This window comes from Aquila chrysaetos, chromosome 19 (genome assembly GCF_900496995.4).
Source record: "Aquila chrysaetos chrysaetos chromosome 19, bAquChr1.4, whole genome shotgun sequence".
Classification (NCBI taxonomy): domain Eukaryota; kingdom Metazoa; phylum Chordata; class Aves; order Accipitriformes; family Accipitridae; genus Aquila; species Aquila chrysaetos.
In genome coordinates, this window is record NC_044022.1 from 10,357,148 (window position 1) to 10,377,519 (window position 20,372).

Genomic DNA, 20,372 nt, shown 5'->3' on the forward strand with positions numbered 1-20,372 from the left:
GCCATGGATAGAGCGGACCCCCCTTGCGTGAAAGTTCCGCAGGGGATTGCCGAGAGGTTTACTGCCTTTTTAGATCGGCTTCAGCTTGCTGTGTAGGCGGCAAACCTCCCGGAGGCGGCTAAAGAGGCGATTGTGCTTGAATGTGCTAGGGCTCAAGCTAACCCACAGAGCGCAGCGCTTGTCTCTCATTTGCCAGCGGGTTCGTCCCTAGGTAACATGATACGCCATGTACTGGAGAGAGAGCAACACCGGGAAGCGCGTCCGGTAGTGGCGGCCTTGCAACAACTTTTGCAGGCGGGTACAGCCTGATACTGCTTTTGAGGAGGCAGTCTGTAAGCAGGCCGCTAATGAGCAGGATTCTGATTCTGATAATAATTCTTTTGTATCAGGCAGGGTGGACTCTGGAAAAGAGCCGGAATTATATCCCTCATTACCTCCACCGCTGCCTCCCACGGCCGTCCCGCCGCTGCCTCCCGCGGCCTCTGCGCGGCCGGGACCGCTGCCGTGCCGCCGCCGGCCCCCGCCCCCCCCCCCCAATCGCCTGGTACTCCCTCTCCAGGGTCTGCAGAACTTACAACGGAACCTGGCTTTGCTGCACTGCCTGTATCTCCTTTTCCTGCTAATCCCTCTAACTCTGTGCCTCTGTCTAATCCATGACGATTCACTTAATGATTTGGGAAAAAATACACATAGTTTGATGCAACGCTGTCGAGAAAAAGCTCTACAGCAAGGAGATACCATGTTTACTTTTCCTGTTGTATGCACACCTGCCTCAAGAAATGCAAGAACCTCAAGAGTTAGAGTTCTTAGGATCAGTCATCATGAATCCCTGTGTGATGTTTAATTACACCCATAACACCACTCAAAAGGGTCAGAATGTAAATGCTATTTTGCCTGTATATAGAAATGCTACAGCTTGGTTTAACTATATCTATTCCAGAATATCACACTCTTTTTTCTATTCCAGCTGCTTTACCTACGCGGATGTTTTTAATTTGTGGGAATAGAGCGTGGGAGAGGAATTCCATCGAAACTTAACAGGAGGCCATGTAGCCTCGGACAACTTACGTTACTAACACCCGATATTAATATGATTCACAGTAAAAGGCTCACGATAACTGACACAGGTTTAACTGGATGGCTAACAAGTTTGGGAATTACGGGATGATTAAAAGATTTGCTTATGCATGGCTTAGTTATTTTAATTGTAATATTAGCAGTTGTAATGATTGTACTACGTATCATAAAATAGTTGAACGTATGATTGCAAAAGCATTTCATGTAACTTGGCTTGCATAAAAATAATTTTAAAAGAGAGAGAGAGAGAGAGGAAGAGACAGAAAAAAAAAAATTAAATTAATGAAAACAAACGGCTGGAGAGGGGGAAGAGAGATGCGGTTGCGGAACACACAGACATGGCAGCTGAAGAGTGAGAACATCTAAGACAAATAACCCTGCAGACACCAAGGTCAGTGCAGAAGGAGGGGGAGGAGATGCTCCAGGCGCCGGAGCAGAGATTCCCCTGCAGCCCGTGGTGAAGACCATGGTGAGACCATGGTGAGACGGGTCGTTCCCCTGCGGTCTGTGGAGGTCCACGCTGGAGCAGTGTGCTCCTGAAGGACTGCACGCTGTGGAAGGGACCCATGCTGAAGATCTTCATGAAGGACTGTCTCCCGTGGGAGAGATCCCACGCTGGAACAGGGGAAGAGTGCGATGAGTGCTGCCACTGAGGAGGATGAAGTGACAGAGATAATGTGTGATGAACTAACCGCAAAACCTCATTTCCCGTTCCCCTGTCCAGCTGTGGAGGAGAGAGTGATAGGATAGCTATGGCAGGTAACTGGTGTCCAGCCAGGATCAACCCATCACATAGACAGAATGCATTATAACATAGAATGAAATTACATTGCAATTGGGAATTTCAAAATTCAAAAAAAAAGGGCTCTGTGTAACTCCTTTACAAGGGAATGAAAGTGTATATATGAAATTAGCAGAATAAGGTGTTTTTCAAAGAATTGTCTAATACTGTTGAATGCTTAAATCCAAAAATATGATTTGAAGGTTTAAATTTGTGTATCTGAATTTATATTGCTATTGGAGAATTATTAATCATTTGTGTGTTTGCAGCAATCAGAATCACCTGAGCAGCAGTACGAGGATTGCGTCAGTTCGAAGCTAGAGTCCTCGCTGCCTTCCTCGTGAATCTGATGTTCCTAAACAAAAAGGGGGCGATGTGGGAGCAGCTCGGAACACCTGGCATTTGTTTTCAAGAGTGACCGTTAGAATTTGTTGTGCTGCATGTTTGCCAAGCCTTGAAGAACTAGTTTTTACAAGGTCAGGTTGGAGGATGGCCTTGTGTAGGCCTGGGAAGATGTGGCTGAAGACAGTCACGAGTATGTCTATGGAATGTTTTTATCTTTAACTGTTCTGAGGACTGGCAAACATCCCAGCTGGGTCAGATATGCCCTCCTGTGTTAGTAGTATTGGCTGTGAGTCGTTAGTACTTTCTGGATCTTTGTTGAAACATATATAAGTTGGATTCTTTTGTGAAATAAAGGGAATCTTGCATGGAAAAAAAAAAAAAAAACCAAAAAAAAAACGGCAAATTGTGGGAGATTTCATAGAAAATGGGGGAACATTTCTTTGAGCCTGATTATTTAGAGTTAGCATAAGTAGCCCGCAGTCAACATGAGTGGACCGGAGTACGCTCCCTTTAAGCCACTACAGTATTTGCATGTTACCGTAGACACCTATAGTAAATATATTCTCACTACAGCGCACAGGAAGCAGAATAGCTTGGCGGTTGTACAACACTGGCGTGCTTGCATAGCCCAACTGGGGATTCCACGACAGATCAAGACGGATAATGGTACAGCTTATGCTGCGGAAAAGGTGAAACGATTTTGTGCAATCTGGGGTATAGCCCTTGTACATGGCACACCTTATAACAGCACTGGCCAGACCATTGTAGAACGAGCACATCGAACCTTAAAGACCCTGCTAGATCGGCTTAGGGAGGGGGACCAGGCGGAGCCCTCCTGCTTACAGGATAATTCACCTGTTCTCCGTGCACAGCGTCTCCTGTTAACTGCGTTAACTTCATTAAATCAGACAATTCGGGGGGACCTGGACCAGACGACGGTGCAACGACATTTTACGGCTACGGAAGAGAAAGGCCCCTACCCGTTGGTCCGTGTGCGTGATCCCCAGACATGCCAATGGGACGGACCGTTTGAGCTGCGTTGCCTCAGGCGGGGGTACGCCTGTGTACAGATACCTGAAGGGCTACTGAAATGGGTCCCTAGTCGCATGGTTTGTCCTGCCCTAACCTTGTAGTGTTTGAGTGTTTTTTCTTTACAGATTGCTGTTATCCTTTCCTGGCTTGTGATGTCTTGGGTATCTGCTACGAATTTCTGACGCTGGAGCAATTAATAAACAAGATAACAGAACTGCAGAAGCAAGAAGGCGCTGCAAGACCTTTATAGCAATTAAGAAAGCTGCCATTTTGGCTTAGAACATTTAGCTGCGGGATGGGGACTTAGGAGTTGGTTTGTATCTTTGTTAAAAATAGGGGTTTCTTTTATTCTTGTGTATTTTATTAGTTATAATGTTGCTTTTACTGTGTTTTAATTAATTGTATTCATAGGTCTTTGCAAAGGGCTGAGTTCACAGGCCCACGATGGACTCCCGCTCGATTTGTACGACCATCATCATCTGGAACACCCTAGATGGTGCGACAATGTGAATACCACCTCAGCCAAAAAATAACGTGTAGGTCACCTTGACCAACATAACAGGTCAAGATTCTCTGTGCACTGCAACCGCATCACAAAGCCCGTGAACCAATAGACAGGATGGCTATGACTCGTGCGGCGCGCCTGGCCAGCGACCGCATGTGCCATAGGCTCCCTATGTTTCAACTGAGGCAAATTTTAGCACCCGCTGGCCACGTGTGCTGAAATCTGTTCCTCTGCAAATGTATAAATACCGGGATTTTCCGAAGAGCATCGGGCTGGTGTACAGCAAGGCCATCGTTGCCTCTGTGGGGACGCCCACGTAAAGCTGGCACCTACCGATTGCTGGGCTGAGTTCGCGGATGGTGGTGACTAGATCTGCTAATACTCTTCTAATAGAAAAAGGGAGGGGGAATTGTTGTGGGAACATATTTAGCTAACGGTCACAAGAGCATTCCAGACGCCTTTAGAAGGCCTTGAACAGAATAAACAAGAAGACAAAAATAAGAAAGATACCAATTAGAAAAACACAGGTGCATATTCCACGATAAAGAGAACTTGGCGCAAACAACCTCAATTCAGCAGTTTATCTTGACCAATTAGACTGAGATAAGTCTCGTATGTTTAGTTAGTATGACCAATTATATTTTATGTTTATGCGCGTGTGCAGTGTTGATGCAGCCAATCATTGAGTGCAACTGGACGCGTGGACAGTGCATGAATAGTGTGTGTAACCAATGGGAGCTAGTTGGACATGAGGAGGGGGAGATGTAGGGAACACCATTCGGAAGATCTCGCGATGTCACGGAAAGGTAGAAGGCTAGTCGTCGCCTCCCTATGACATATCAGTAATCCCACCTACCGTTTTTTTAGTATAAAAGGAATTAACTGCGCAATAAAGGACGGAGTTGGCACTCACACCATGTGTGTTATCTGTCTCTTCCCTGGTCCAGGCCGACCAGTGATCTAATCGCGGCACCTTGATATGTAGCACTGCTACAGAATCAGACTCTGTTTTCCACAGAGAACTGGGCAAAGAAAAATCCCTATAAAATGAACAGTGTAACTGTGAATTTCAGTGGTCAGACTGACTGGAATTGAGACTTATGTCTTCTAAACATATGTCCTGGCAGAGCTTGCTCTTTTAATGCATATAACACTGGCTATATGTCAGGGAAATGAGAAAAATGATGTCCACAGAGGAGGCTTTTTCCCCTGAATAATAAGCAGTAATTATTTTAAAATAGCAAATTAATATAAATTATGACTAAATAGCTCAGCTATTTGCTTGGCATTGAAAACGTAACCAAAACAGACAATTTCAAAAGTGCTGCAGAGCAGTGCCAGCCCTGCAAGGTTTTTATTACTAAGATTATGACTGAAATATTTTCCACAATTCCTCCCCTCAGTTTTAGTACCTTGATACTTAGCAACTACCACTAACATTTTAAGCTATCGCCTTGCTCACTGTCAGCTGTTGGTGCCAAATACGGCTTCTGGCAGTCCCTTCCTTTAAAGAAACCATGCGAGGGGGAAGGTGAAAGGGGAAGAAGCCTGCAACATAGGTGTTGTGCCGGCGTAGCGTTATACCCAACCGCTCCTCTCCTGCAGCTGTCCCACAGAATGAACAGATCCTTAGGGAGCTGCTGGAATTGGGGAGTCAATAGCCTGCGTCTCTGTGCCGACTCTGGGTCCTTGGCACTTCATCCTGCAAGTCCCATAACAGCAATGGAAATTTCTGTAGGGTCTTAAGGGATCTGGCAGTGGTTAGTCTCACTGCTCCCCCGGGGCTGTGCAGGGATGGAAGAAATGATCTGTGTCTTCCTTTCCATCCTTATCTTGTGCATTCATTTCCCTGCTGACTGAGTTTATTGCTACAGGAGGCTCAGTCTGTCCCTCCACAATTTTCACGGAGCAGGAAAAATCAGTTCACACACAAGCAGATTTGAAGCCACAGCCACAAGGAATCACAGTAATTGAACTATAGCTAAAACTTCAGCTTGTTTACCTAAGCATTGATTTTATTTACAATGCATAGATTTCTTTCTGTTACTCCTGCTCTTATGTTTCTGTAGAAGCTCTTTAGCTGCAAGGTGGGCCTTTAGCAGCCTGTGAAGGTAATCAGGGTTACTCTTAGTTTGAGCTGCCCTTGTAGCCTGTGAGGCTGCTGAAGGTTGGTGTCAGCTGGTTTACAGCACTGTTCCCATGGAGGAGTAGTCTCTCAGCAGATTACACACCAAGTGTCCATCCCCGAGGAGCTCAGGCCTAGCCTAAAATGCAACTTTCTCTGAGAAATGAGTCAATGAAATACTTTCAAAGATGGTGATCCATTCTAGCAGCTCAGGATTGGGATTTTGGATTCCTCAGTTTGAGTTTAAACGAAGATTTACCTGTCCCTACATAAAGAGCCTGCTACTCCCCGTTCCTGTCTGGCCTCTGTGGGCGATGGGCAGTCGCGGGAGTGCTGTGGTCGTGTCGGCTGCCGAACAACTGTTCACTGTCTCCCCAGGACTGAAAAGCCCACAATGTGTATATTACATTTTTGGGAATTTGTGCTATCAAGTTCTTTTCCTGGATGCATTTTAGCCATGTGTTTGCTGTTCCACTGGTTGCTTGTGGAAGAAGCAACTCCATGAAGAAAAACAATTGCTCTGTGGAGTCCCGTGTCTCTTCCACATCGAAAGTGCTGCTTAGCAAAATATTTTTGGGTTCGCAGAACCAATTTAGTTTTCTTCACATGTATACTACACTCCCACTAATTAAGTGTTATGCAAGGCAAATTGTCTTCAGGAACCTGTACAGCTTCATAGTCTTTATATTATGCTCAGCTGGCATGTCTTCAATCACATTACTTTCATCTGATTTGCACATTCATTGAAACGCGATAAACAATTCTGCCATGCTCAAAAGTAAAATTCAGCTTTTCCACAGCTGTATTCGCTTCTCAGAGGAGGAAATATTGCTGAGTAAAATGGCAGCATATGTTGGTAGTCGGTTTTCAGAGGAGAGCCTCATGGAATGTAGCAGTAAATCCAGACATTGAATTACTACTAGAAGTGAGCTGGGAAGTAAGTATACATGCATTCATGAGATACAGTCTTTTTTTTTCTCTGAGGATCAGGCAGATGAATTTTTGGTTGAATTCTTCTATGTTTTAAATACATTCGATGATACCATTATCATCCTTAAGAAACCTAGGCATTGTAGGTGCTACCGCATACAGTTAAGTACTAGAGCAAAGGATCATCACACAAATGCTTGGCCTTGTTTTTTTAGAATCTGTTTATTTTGTTGTGCAGTCCTATCCATTAGGCTTTTTAGAGAGATTTAGATGTTACAGATTCCTCTTTTAGAATTTTAATTTCATTCACTTATTTAAAAGATTATCTTTGGACTCTGAGAAATGAGCAATGCAAATGTTTGCTATTGACAATTGTGTCTTGATGTTTAATGATTTCTGAAACAGTCCAGCATGCTTGTGGTATGGTTCTATGCCCATGTAGAGAATAAAGCCCCAGCCCTCCTTCTTTCTCTCCAAGGCTGAATAAAGGCTGCTTAGACTGCTGTGCCAGCTCTGGGCGAAAGGCAAGGGTGGAGACTTGGAGGAGCTGATGTCACATGCTGGGGTCTACAGCTGGGGGAAAAGCACTCTCCCTGGATGTTAGTTATGTAAAAAGAGGCCAGTGAAGCATGTATTCTATAAGGGAGCTGAAACACTGAGACTGAAGTATCTGTGAGCACGGTGCACCCACCTATCTTTGCTTTAAGTTGGGCAACTTGGGTACCAGTAACAGTTTGGCTGTGGCAGAAGGGATGTCAGCACAGAGCAACTGCAGTGTACTTGGGTGCTCAGTCAAGCCTGTATTATTTTCTGTGAGCACAGGACAGACACCAGCTTGAAGTTAGATTGGTAAGTCTATTCCATACTGAAGGCGTAAATGAATAGTATGAACATATGCTACCTCAAAAATTTTTCCTTGGTTGATTCCTATGGTGTGCGGCCAGGTTCTGCTTCTTACATGGGACAGAAGCAATTATAAGCAAGCCAAAATATCTGAAGAATTCATGTGTAAAATATTTAAATGAGTACAGGAAGATATTTATTCTCTTTATCAAACTTAAAATAAAAGCAATGAAAGTTTAAACATTTTAGGAGTCCAGAACAATACTTTATATCCATTCGTCAGGCCTATGAATCCAAATACAAACTGTACTGTTTCCACAGGTTCTTCCTTTTCCTAACTGGGATTTACCAAACTTTAATTTGCAAAGTTGTGATGTTTTCTTATTAAAAAACTTCTACTTATTAATTTGGCTGCCAAATGAGATTTCTCTAATTTCTGTGATTTCTGGAAATTTCATTCTGGTATCCATATTTGCCCTTCCATGGGGGAAAAAAGAATATACATGCACTGAACTATAATCTGTTCTACAGCTTATTCATGGTCTTATACACTGTACTGCAAAGCATCTGAAAACAAAATGATGTATTTCAGCAAATCTATTTATCAGACATTTCTATTAACTGCAAGTGTGTAGTGAGAGGGTACAGTAGTGGTTTAATATATCATCAAGATACACAATGTTTGAATGTACATGTTAATCTACATTTTTAGGAATTACAAATAAGACAACTATGTGCACAGTACTTTAAAATGCAGTGAACTTCTCTTCTAGTTGCATTGACAATACCAGTTCCTTACACAGTTGAATCTGGTTAAAAGCTCTATTCCCAGTGTAATAAATGTGACATTACAGGTACAACATTGACAGCAGAGATCATTAAGGCTCTGTTCTGATGACTGTTTATTTCTCTGTGCATACCTCCCCTCCAGTCTGCTCTTCTCCCAGTCCCTTCCCTCCCAACACACCCCAGTTTTTTCATACAGAATGAAAAGCTCATTGGCTCCAGAGTATTCAGGAAGAAAAGTTTAAGATAAAAGTTTTTAACCTGAAAGTAATGAAATGTGTAATGAAATGTAGATTCATAGTAATAGCAATACCTGGTACTTATAAAGCTGTTTTAATATTTTTAATTATTTTTTTTGGTATGGCAGAAGAAACCAGTATCCACATCCCATGGTGCTATACACTCTACAGCAGGTAGCACACAGAGAAAAGAGTCCAGACTGAAGATCATACAGTCAGAATGGGTCTCAGCAGTCTTTGTGAATTCAAGGAAGAACAATCGTCTCTATTTCTGAGATATGGAAGGTGAGGCACAGAAAATATAAATGCCTTGCTCAGAAACACACAGTGAACCAGTGGTAGACTTTGGTTCTGTTGACTCCCCAGCCACCCACTTTATTTGTTGGCCCATTCTGTCCTCTTAAACAACTAAGAGAAGATCTTCTGAAATACACAGCATGGGCCTAGTATCACAGGGGAATCAGTGTCAAATGCACACAGCCTGATTCTGGACTACCTTTAAAGAGGGCCTAAAATGCCCTCAAATCGAAATTGATTTGGTGTAAATGACTAATATATGTAGTTTAATAGAGAATCAGGCTCACAGCAGTTACTTTGTGGCATGCTGAGACTAGAATTAACTGTTTTAATTGCTAATGAATTAAGGCTGATTCCTGTTTATATTAAGGCCTCTGTACCCTTCTATGACAGTGTAACTGTGCCTCAGTGCAAGTGAGACTCAGGCTCGAAAAAATTAACCTTTCAGTTCCCTTTGAAGTCAATAATTTTAGTGGCCCTAAATGAATAAAATAACTGGAACCAAGCAACCTGTCTCTATACTACAGAATATTTACAAAAGGATTGTAAAAGGACCTAAAAGTAACCTGAGGGAAAACCAATTATATGTTTGTTGAAGAAAAAAGTTAGATTAGATAGACTTGTTGCCTGGTCTTGAAAATGGAGAATTGTAACACAATAACACACCTTCATATGACGATAACTGGCTTGATGTTTGGTGGTTATGAGTACGCCCAGATAAATTATAGATGCTTATCAACTCTGGAGATCAAGTTGTCTTGTTATACTACTACAATAAAATAGAAATAGACTTATTTGGTATTTAAGTGCTAGACATATAGGGCATAGTTTGCATAAAGCTAGTGTGTGTTATATTCAGAGGAGTAGGAAGATGACCTCAAGCTCAGTAAAATGCTACATGATCACAGATTTCTCCTACTGTTATTAAAAGCTATTATGTGTTGCTTTCTTAGAATAGGGGTTCTCCAACTTTGCTCTCTGTAGCCAAGCATTATTTTAGACATTCTCTCCTCTCCAAACACTCTATTCATAACAGTTTTGGTTTTAAAACCTTCATTTTTTTAGACAATGGTTTAACATTTGCTGGCTGAGAATAAAACAATCCTCGCTCTATTCAAATTTAAGGCCTGGGTCCTCATGGATTGCAGCACTTTTTAACTTATTTTTACTTCTTGATAGAAGTAGATTTATTTTTTAAAGCTAATATGTAATTTGTTTCTGTAAATTAACATAATTCCCTAGGCATCAGTGTGGCTATGATAATTACCCAGCTGAGGATCTGGCCACCAAACTGTAACTCCAGTGGTTGGGAAATCTGTTTTGTATACAAGTCAAATAACAGCTGGATCATATGTGATGTTACATTTAGTTTCATTGGCAATTCAGAAAATATTTAATAATAAATTTCATTGCTTCTATTCCCCCTTTTTGTATACAAATAAATCATCTTTTCTAAAACATTCTTTTTCTTTAGTAAGGCTTGTATTCATAGTCATATCAAAAGTGTTTGCTATTGGAGCAACCTTTCAGCTTGCTTTCTTTAGAGTTATCTTTATTACGAAATTCTACAGCATTCTAAACTTTAATGGTCATTAGCAACCCTGCACTTGAGTAAAGAATCACATTAAAAAAGTATAAGGTATAATATTTTCTTGTCCAAAACTAAGGCAGGATGAACAAAAGTAATGAGCTCATCTGATCCTCACCTACCAAGCCTTGATTTTAAACAGTATTCAAAATACAAAGCCCAAGAGAGGATGTTGTCATGATGATTATTGCGCTTTCTCAGGGTCTTGCTACAGGATTAGTTTTTCCTTTAGCAATATATAATTTCTTCTCCTGAAGACCACACAAAGTTATTGTACTCTGAAAAGAAAAAAAGCACTTAAAGTTTTATGAAGTTATGACCTAGACAGAAGGATACAAAACCAAATTACCATTCTATGATTCAGCTATGTCATGATCTAATATTGTTTCAAAATTATTATTCTGTTATTTAGGTTGGCATCATCTTCTGAACACCCGATGTGCTCTTTGGCATGCTACAAATTCAGCAGATGCACTGTCTTCTGGGCTTTACAGCTTCTTCTGATGAATGTACAACATTTGGAACAAAGCCGCTCTTGACACCTTCCCATCCATCTTGTATTGAGATTTCTCCTTTTTTTACAAGTTCATAGATGTCTCGTGTGAGAATTGTAAAGGACTCTTCAACATTCGTAGCATCTTTTGCTGAAGTTTCTATATATTTCATACCACAGTCAGATGACAGTTTTTCAGCTTCTTCTCTTGTAACCTCACGCTGTGACACTAAGTCACATTTATGTCCTACTAACAGGAACACAATCTGAAAGGGCTGCACATGCATTTTTGCCTCTTCTAGCCAGTCTTTCACATGTTCAAAGGATCGTCGATTTGTGATGTCAAACACTAGTAAGCCACCCACAGAATTGCGATAATAAGAGCGTGTTATTGATCTGTGAAGGAAAAAAAAAGAAAAAGGAAAATTAAAATACGTTTTCACTTTATTCATAAATAATTTTCCATGTGGCAATGTGTTTTTATCTACTGTAAGTTTTATGAAATATCTTTGCTTTTTTAAAACTAATTGGAATTTATTAATTTACTTTCTACACACAAAAATGTTCCTTTTAAATTTTTTTCTTACATTCAAAAGTCACTTTCTAAACATTCTTGAAGCCAACATCTCTAGTGTGAATTTTGAATGCTGAATTATTCTGCAGAGTACTCTTTATTAGTAAACCGTGGCACATGTTCACAGAATAAAATATATATATTTATTTGTCAAATACTTGTTGGCGTTGAAGTCCAAGTCCTTCAGTTTTATACAAACATGCACTTCGCTTTGTTCTAATCAATTATTTCAAACTGAAATATGTAGGCAGATGTCGAGAAACCTGGAGCCTAAGCTTGCCAATGTACAAGCACATCCTTTTGTATTCCTTGCAGAAAAATTCTTTGATAGAAAAGTTTGTACAGATAATCATAATTCTTTGTGCTTGCAAAAGTCAACAGGTAACAGACTAAGAAAGGAAGCTCCCTAAACCAAACTGTCCAAAAGTAACTGAGCTGGGCAAACACACACTTGTTAAAGCATTGGCAAGGAACACTTCTACCTCCAGCATTGCTCTCATGTTCGTTCAAAACCTCTTTATAATTGCATTTACTCTTTTTTGGCATGAGTCTTCCAGGACTGGCAATAGATATTTTCTACTTTTGAGCCCTCTACATTCCAGAGCATTCACTGGAAGGAATTCTGGAAGAAGGAAACCCTTCCTCTGGTTGAAAAGATTTTTAATATGCTCAGGAAGAAGAAAAAATGTTTGTTAGAATGTAGAGAAAGATACAGGGACTAAAAAAATGATTGTAAGTCTGTAATCACGAGCAATATGGGAGGATGGAGAGGGTGAGAAGAGACATTTTAAAGGAAGTGACAGCCTACCAAGGAGTGGATGCAAGCACTCGTTACTAGCATAAATACATAGCTAGTGTATATATAAGTATTCTCCAACTGAAATGAGATGCACAATATCTATTAACAGTTATTATTTGAAATTATAATTTAGCCAAGAATTAATTCCATTTTATCTTATAATTATGAAGAGGATGCAGCCTCAAAACTTCTGGAATCAGGATGAACTGTACACAGTAACACATCTTTCCATAACAGTAGCTCCCTCTGATTCTCAGTTCATCGCATTTCATATAGTGTTTTATAACAATTTGAACATAGAGGTATAATTAGCAGCAGTAGTCATATTACAGATAGGTAAGTGGACAGCTAGATAAGGCTTAGGTTTCTTGGCATATCTAAATTCATTTAGCCACAGCAAACAGCATTTGAAATGATTTTATTTAGATAACAGGGAGGGATTGTTTGTCCTAATGTTTAGAAAGATCTCTTCTACGTTCCCAGCAAGAGAGTCCATGGAGTGTCTCCCTGAACAGTTCGAATGGGAACACGACAGGATCTTACCCTCAGATTAATTCAAATAGCCTGGATATGAAAAATGAATGAGGGGTGTCACATTTTGTGAAGTATTAAATAAAGGTGCCAAAAAGATCTGCTTCAGGTTTTCCTAAGCATTTTTTTGCTGTAGAGCTGTTGCAAACACAAATGTACATTCAAGTAATTCAAGTGGTTCTAGAAAGAGCGGAAATGGGTGACAAAAATGGGATTCAATTTGGAGAAGTGGAAGCTGATACAACCTATTTTCATAAAAAAAAATCTTGACAACAGTTACGCCAAAGAAATGCATTAGCCAGGAGAGAAAGTAGGTTAGTATTGAAAATGCAGCACATCATTTACCAAGTATTTCTATATAGAACAATGTTAAATCATGTATCTATGAACAGGAGTACTGAAAAACAGCCCAGCATATGTCACTGGGTGCTTATACACAGCAGTTGGTACCCTCATCTGTTGTAACTCACTTCTGCAGAGATATGCTAATTTACATTAGCTGATGATCTAAGCCATTATATTTAATTATATGTATGTATTGCCTGTAATGGAGGTGATTAAAAAAGCATCTGTAACTTCAGGCTGTACATCACAAAAACTGGGTGAATATATGAGAGAGACAGCCATTGTTTTTTCTGTATTTTTGGTATGCATAATTTGAAATTAGTTTTCTCATTACCAAAAAAGGTTAATATCCTAGAGAGGTTTTAGAAAACAGTAACAGAAGACAAAAGTAACACAAAAAGTTTTAAAGATACATATGATGCATATGATACCATGTTATGTGATTGTCTAACATCTGAGTAAAGGATTATGTTTCTTAAAATACAGTCTACAAATATTTGAATAGTTTTACTATTAAGTTGAGTTATTATTTGCAGTTATGTTTTAAAAGAAAGTATTCCTGACAAATAAGAGAAAATTTTGAAGCAGAAAGTTTAGGCCATCAACTGGGAGAAATGTCTGGGCACATGAATGTGGTAGGTTGTTCATCTGAAGCATCTGAAACATCTTACAGATGCAAAATATTTCACTTAAATATGACAATCAGAGTAGGTTAAGTATTAGACATGTATTTTTAGTAGACAGCTTAGAGTTACTTGGAGAATGAACTGTGTGAAGTGCTTCTGCTCACTTATGCCCTGTATCACACCTAGAAGGAATAAAAGAGAGTTGACTTAGATGGTCTAGTAGGTCTCTCTGCTTTTGTTTTGGTTTGCCTTTTTCTCTATAAAACTAAGTGCAAGGGCAATTTTTGCCTCTTATTAGTATTATCGCTAAAGATTGTAGGACTTCTAAGTGCCTTCAATAAGGCTTAGGCAGAACTATAACACCAACATCTGAAGTTGTGCTCCACTCAGCCGCCTATCTACCCATGGTGCCTGAACAAGTTCCCCGGGGAGCCGAGCGCTCTGCCTCTGTGCGACAGCCCTGCCTTCCCTCTTAGCTCAGATCCCAGCTGAAAACAAACCATTGCTCCAGGTGAGTGCCCGGAAGGGTTCTGCTTGGGACAGCGTCCCCAGAGCATGCCAACAGCATGAGGTGGGTTCAAGCTCCTCACAAAATGCAGAGGAACTTTCTTTTAGCACAGTGGAGGTACCTGTCTTTCACATAGATTCCTCATGCACTGCTTCACAAGGCGCAGGTCAGTGTTCGCAGAGCCCATGCTACAGAGGCTGCTCAGAAGATGCACGGCTTTATAGACTTTACAGGCCATGTCAATGTACTGCATATGTCTTCACTGAAAAGCTTGATGATGAGAGTGCATGGTAGCTGACAAAAGATAAGGAGGGCTGACAGTAAAAGGCTCTTCATGCAACAGCTGGTAGACTTGTAGATCTCCTTGGGAAAGATGTAATGAATGTAAAGAGTTTATCTGTATTCCATGGTAGACTGAGCAAGTCCTGAACAAGAGACTGAGTGAGCTTTAGTAGACAGAAAAACTGCATCAGACTCCAGAAGTCCCTCAAGTTGAAAGTAGAGGATAGCAGAGTACTCAGGAGAATTCTTGTTGAAATGATGACTTCTCGTGTAAACTTTGGTTCAGCTAATTAATGTCATTAAACTAGCATTACAGAAGGGAATGTGTTACTTGCAGCACCATGATAAATTTTATGTGGGGAAGGCAGTAGAGGGTAGTACTTCCTTTAGTAGAGAGAAAGCCTTAAGTGAGGGACAGGGTGGGTTTAGGGTGAAAAAGTAATGGCCAAAGAACAGCCTTTCTTCTAAACCTCGGGAGACAACAATGCAGCCTGCCATCTCCTTCCAGGAAACTGTTAAGAAGAGGTGCTGGTCAGAAGCAGAACTTCATTCAGATTTAGAATCTGGCAAAGCTGCCTGTGACTTGGAATGAAAGGGGGACTGAACTCTTAAATCCATTCCTGCATCTGTCTTTATTCACCTGTCTTATCTCTCTGCCTAAAACACTTTGGTTTTCTTCTATTCCTTTGTGCCCAGTACTTCCTTGCTGCCTCCTCTCTCAGCTTCTCTTTCACAGAAGACTCTGAACCCTTCCTTCTCCAAGCATAGCTAATGGAAGTGCCCAAACCAACGTGTCTGCCTGGGCCATTGTTCAAGGTGCAAGCTGGAATTTGAGGAGGGAGTTTGCTGGCTTCCCATGGCTACCCTAAAGGAAAGGCAACAACCCTCCTACTTAACAGAGGTGACTGTAACTCCTTGGTGACCGGAGGCCTATGGGGCTGTGCAGCTCCTCCTCTGTCACGCTGGAGTATGCATGTCACACCGGAGTATGCATGTCACGCCAGCCACTGATGATGGGTGTGCTACAGCTTCCAGTTGGTTCACACTAAACATGTCAACTATTACACCATCTTTGCCTAAGAGTTACAAAAATTGAGACATAAGCATTATTGGAAAGGTAATTCTTATTTTCTCCCCCACTCCATATAAATAGAGATTACAAAGCTCGTTATACTATGCTGTTGTTAAATATGGACTGTCCTAGCATCCTCAAGACCATCCTAAGTTTTCATTTTCAGCAAGAATACTTGTATGAATAATATTTTTGCTCATTTCAAATAATGCTTGGCATTTGTAATAAATGAAAGGTAAATACAGATAAAGGGTTGGAGAAAATCAGTTTTTCCCTATTAGAACATGCTAAAAAGGTAAGACTCCACTAAGTATTAGAAGGGAACCATGACACTTTGATATTGAATGCTGCAAGGTTCCTCCAGATGGTTCTGTATTTGAAATTGCTGGAGGTGAGACTGCTCCTCAAGAAGTTATATGTTGTGATGTACAATAATGATAAGTTAGAATGTTTTTCCAAAGGATAACTTTGAAGTCTTTAGTTTTAATTGGGAATATTTGTTAAATGCAGATCCTAATTTCTTTTGTAAATTATGACTTCCCATGTAGAGCATGTGTTGGTTCTGCTAATTAATTCTGCCTGAACTACCATTATGGAAGGGGAAAATACTGTCTAGAACAGAAGTCATTCTCTTAGCTTAACCTAAATATTAGGTTCAAGATGTAAGACCCTAATTAATACTCTCAAGAAAAACCTTGGTAAGATGATGGCCACTGAACAATTGTTTCTGAAAATGAATGACAAGATGTATTAATCACATCAGACATTGGCTTTAGGGTGCCTTTAATCAGCCATACTGTTTCTTTCTCATTATGATCTTACTGATCTTTGCCAGACAAACCAAACTTTCACTAAAAGCTTTACCTAATTTTGACGACTTATTTCTAAACTATGACTAAGGACTACATTGTAATGGTATTAATTCTGAAAATACATATTGCTTACTCAAAAAGAAGAATGAGGATGGTGGTGTTTTATTTTCAAGATGTGTTAGAAACAGAATGTATCTAATATCATAGTCTGCTAAAAAGTGGGTTAATGTAATTGAGGCATCCCCACAATATTTTGCTCCTACATTCTTGAAATGAACTCTCAGTCTCAGTGCCACTACCAAGTACTTTATAGCCTTGGAAGTTTCATGATTTAAATATATTGTTGGATTTAAATACAGGCAAATTAAACAAACAAACAAAAAAATGTGAAACACAGCCAAAGCAGCAGATCGCTCTAAATGACAACTAATTTCAAGTTAGAAAGAAACACAGGGTGTAGCCCTCATTTACCTTAGTCTGCATTACGGACCTGACTCTATACTAAGGAATTCTGCAGGTTCGTGTTCCACTAAGATGTTAAAATTATTGATTATTTTGTTGTTGTCCATATGGCACCTAGCACAATGGGAGATTCTGCTTAGTGATTGATGCCTTACTGATGTCAAAGTAAATATAGTCAGTAACTGCCCTGGCTGAGCTCAAAATAAGTAAACTATCCGGCACCAGTGTTTGCACCTTGCTTACCCTTCATGTGGAAGTGGCGAGAATTACTTTATTTGAGAAGTAATGCAAATAGCGCATGCTAAAGATGATTTCTAAGACCATGCATGAAATCCAGTTCAAATACAGCAGCACCAATGAAGCAGACACATGTAAGAATTTTTCCAAAACAATTTCTCCAAGAAAAAAAGAAGTGCTCTCTGTCAAGAGAGTGGGATGGCAAGTGTGTCACACCTTACTTTTCCTCTGGGAATGTCCCTAATGCCTGGGACCAAAAGAAGAGTGTTATTATGGAGCCAGTAATTTGCCCTGCACACAGGGAACTCCCCAGGGAGCTTTAAAGCCAGGTTTTACCTCCTCTAAAGTCCCAACGCAAGTGAACCAGAGCAGAACTGGGAATCAGAACTGCAAACTGCTTGGCGTTCCACAAAATTAGATTACTTCTTGGAATAATTAGTTCTTCCCCAAGACCATCTTTGCTTGTGATCTGTAGTCTTCTCCACTAGCAGAGAAAAGAATGTGCAAGATTTTAACCTGTGGTGTATAACTTAGTAAAATATTTATAATTTACTTGAGTAAGTGTAAAACAGACTATACAATAAACACCATGACATTTGGTACACAAACTGACAAGAAACTCTTAGCAGAAAACCAAATGTTTAAACCTACTTCCTTCAGTTTGTATCTTCTGGGTATTAGAAAAAACACAGATGTATACTAATGGTAAATTTAAAAGCCAACTGACTGCATGACTCATCACTGTATATCCCCTGAGCATTCCCAGGTTAAAGGATGGCTATCATTTGATTTAAAATGTATGCAAAACTCTCTGCATTTGCATTCTTTTCAGTCAAGTGCCTTGTCATTGGCCATCCCGGCTATTTGTCAGCAAATTCAAAATAAAGAGATTATACATTCTTAGTCACTTGTTTACAACTATTTTACGTTCTTTGCTGGAAAGCACAAGAGTGAAAAATGCTAAGAGCTTGCTATTATCACTGTTAATTTCTTTCTTAACCCTTCAGAGGCCTGCCTGCAAACATATGCATGAAATTGTGACTCATGGAAGCCCAGGACAGTTTTTTGTTGTTTCACTGTAATACTAGTTATTGTAAAGAAAAAAAAGGGTTGGTGTTCCCTGGTAAGACAGTGAAATCCCACTTCTTCAGCTGAGTGCAAGAATCTGCACAACTGTTGCAGTGGAATACAGGGAACATAAAAGAATTGATTCTGCCCAGTGAAGAGACCCATTTCAACCCTCCTGCTAGCATCCCAGTAACAAGAAGTGTGTGGGTCAGGTACCACATAGATGGGCTACACATTAGCCTCTCACCCGAGTTCACACCTACTGAACCCCAAGTCCAAACTAAAATCCATGCACAACTTGCCTGAAGTGGCAAGCACTACAGATACAACACAGCCACAAGAGTCAGTGAATGATAGTACCAGTTTGTGTGTTGGGGAACGACCGCGACTCTTTTGGGGCAGGAAAAGAGGGTAGTTTTACTACCTGTTTGTGACAGAGAGGAGAAAGGAGAGGATTGAATACTCAGTGCAGCATTTGAGCTAGTTTAGCTACACTATAAATGATAGAGGTATTAGTGAAGGCTCCTGGCAACCATCAGTGCAGAGCAGGTGCAGAAGGCAGATAAAACACTAATGAGGGACTGTAGCTGGCTGCCCGGTGGCTTCCACGCTGCCAAGGCTGCACTGGTGCTGCTGTGCTGCAAGGAGGAAGAGCAGGGAGGTGGCCTGGTCTCTCCAGATTGCATGGAGGGAGAGTTATGGCAGAGGGAAATACTGCAGGGGAGGATGAGTTTGGAGGTGATGACAAAGTAAGAAATGCGGAGTGAAGCAGGGGCCTCCTGCTGCAAAGAAGGAAAAAAATGCGGAGGAGGGATTGCTCCCCTCGGTCCAGGACTTCAGGGCAAAGATGGGGGAGGGAAGGAGAAACAGGACAGGGCCACTTGTTACCCCCTAGTGTGAGCTGGGAGGGGAAGGGCAGCTGTTCCCTGGTGGGTGTGCAGGCAAGGGGTGGGGAAGGAGGAAGCTCCTGGGGGGGGAACTGGTGGGCGGTGGGGGGAGAGGGAGGGTGGCCCACGGGGCTGGGGGGAACACCGGCAGGTCGATGGGGTGGTGAGGCTGGGTGGCAATGGGGTGGAGGGCAGTTTGGGGCACAGCAGCCAGGTGGGTGCAGTGAGATGTGCTGGGGGGCAAGGCAAAGTGCTTGGGGCAGGAGATGCGCCGGACGATGAGCGTACGGTGACGGGAGGGCGGCGGGGGCCGGGGCTGCAGGGCAGTGTGTGCCCGGGGGCGGTTTGGGAGGCGGACGGGAGGGGCGGGGGGGAAGGGGGGGAGATGCCGGGTCCTGTACCTGAACCGCTCCTGCCCCGCCGTGTCCCAGAGCTGCAGCTTGACCCTCTTGCCGGGCTCGATCTCCACCAGCCGGGAGAAGAAGTCCACCCCCACGGTGGGGTCGGAGTGCAGCGGCCCCGGGAAGCGGCCCTCGGTGAAGCGGTGCAAGAGGCAGGACTTGCCCACGGTGGAGTCGCCCAGCACGATCAGCCGGAACTGGTAGATCCAAATCGCCGCGTCCATGGCGGCCCCGGCCTGGCCCGGCTCCGCCTTGGGGCTCTTCCTGGGGCTCCTGCGCGGCCGGTGCCTGCACCGCGCTCCGATCGCCCCAACGCCCGGCATCGGCGCAGCGGGCGGGCGGGCGGCGGGGGGTGCGCGGGGCCCGGGGAGCCGCTCCCGCGGGTGCAGGACGGGGCCCCCGTGCCGGCCGCGCCGGGCGGGGCGGGGCGGGGCGGCGGGCGGACGGAGGCCGGGTGCCCCCCCCCCCCCGCTCCCGGGGCGCCGCGCCGGGCTCCCGGTGGCTGCCCGGGCGGGGCGGGGCGGGGCGGGGCGGCCGGCGCCCGCGGGCGCTGTTCCCTTCAGCACCGCGCTGCCCCGCGCCCGCCGCCGGCCCCGGCCCTCGGGCCCCAGCTCCGCGCCCCCGCCCCGGCTGCGCCCGGCCCTCCCGCCGCGGGGTGCGCGCTGGGGCCCGCCTCTCCTGCCCGCTCTGCGGTGGCGCGGCCGAGCCGCCCGCCGGGGCCTCCCAC

The 20,372-nt window shown here is 42.8% G+C and overlaps 1 protein-coding gene across 1 annotated transcript; it reads right to left on the reverse strand.

The window, feature by feature from the left end:
* Nucleotides 1-8,206: 8,206 nt before the first annotated feature.
* Nucleotides 8,207-20,239, reverse strand: RAB39A (RAB39A, member RAS oncogene family). The gene is made up of 2 exons (XM_030042359.2): nucleotides 19,646-20,239; nucleotides 8,207-11,437 (listed from the first exon to the last, which is right to left on the reverse strand). The coding sequence occupies exons 1-2, from the start codon at nucleotides 19,966-19,968 to the stop codon at nucleotides 11,011-11,013; spliced, it is 750 nt and encodes a 249-aa protein (XP_029898219.1). The 5' UTR covers nucleotides 19,969-20,239; the 3' UTR covers nucleotides 8,207-11,010.
* Between the last annotated feature and the right edge of the window lie 133 nt (nucleotides 20,240-20,372).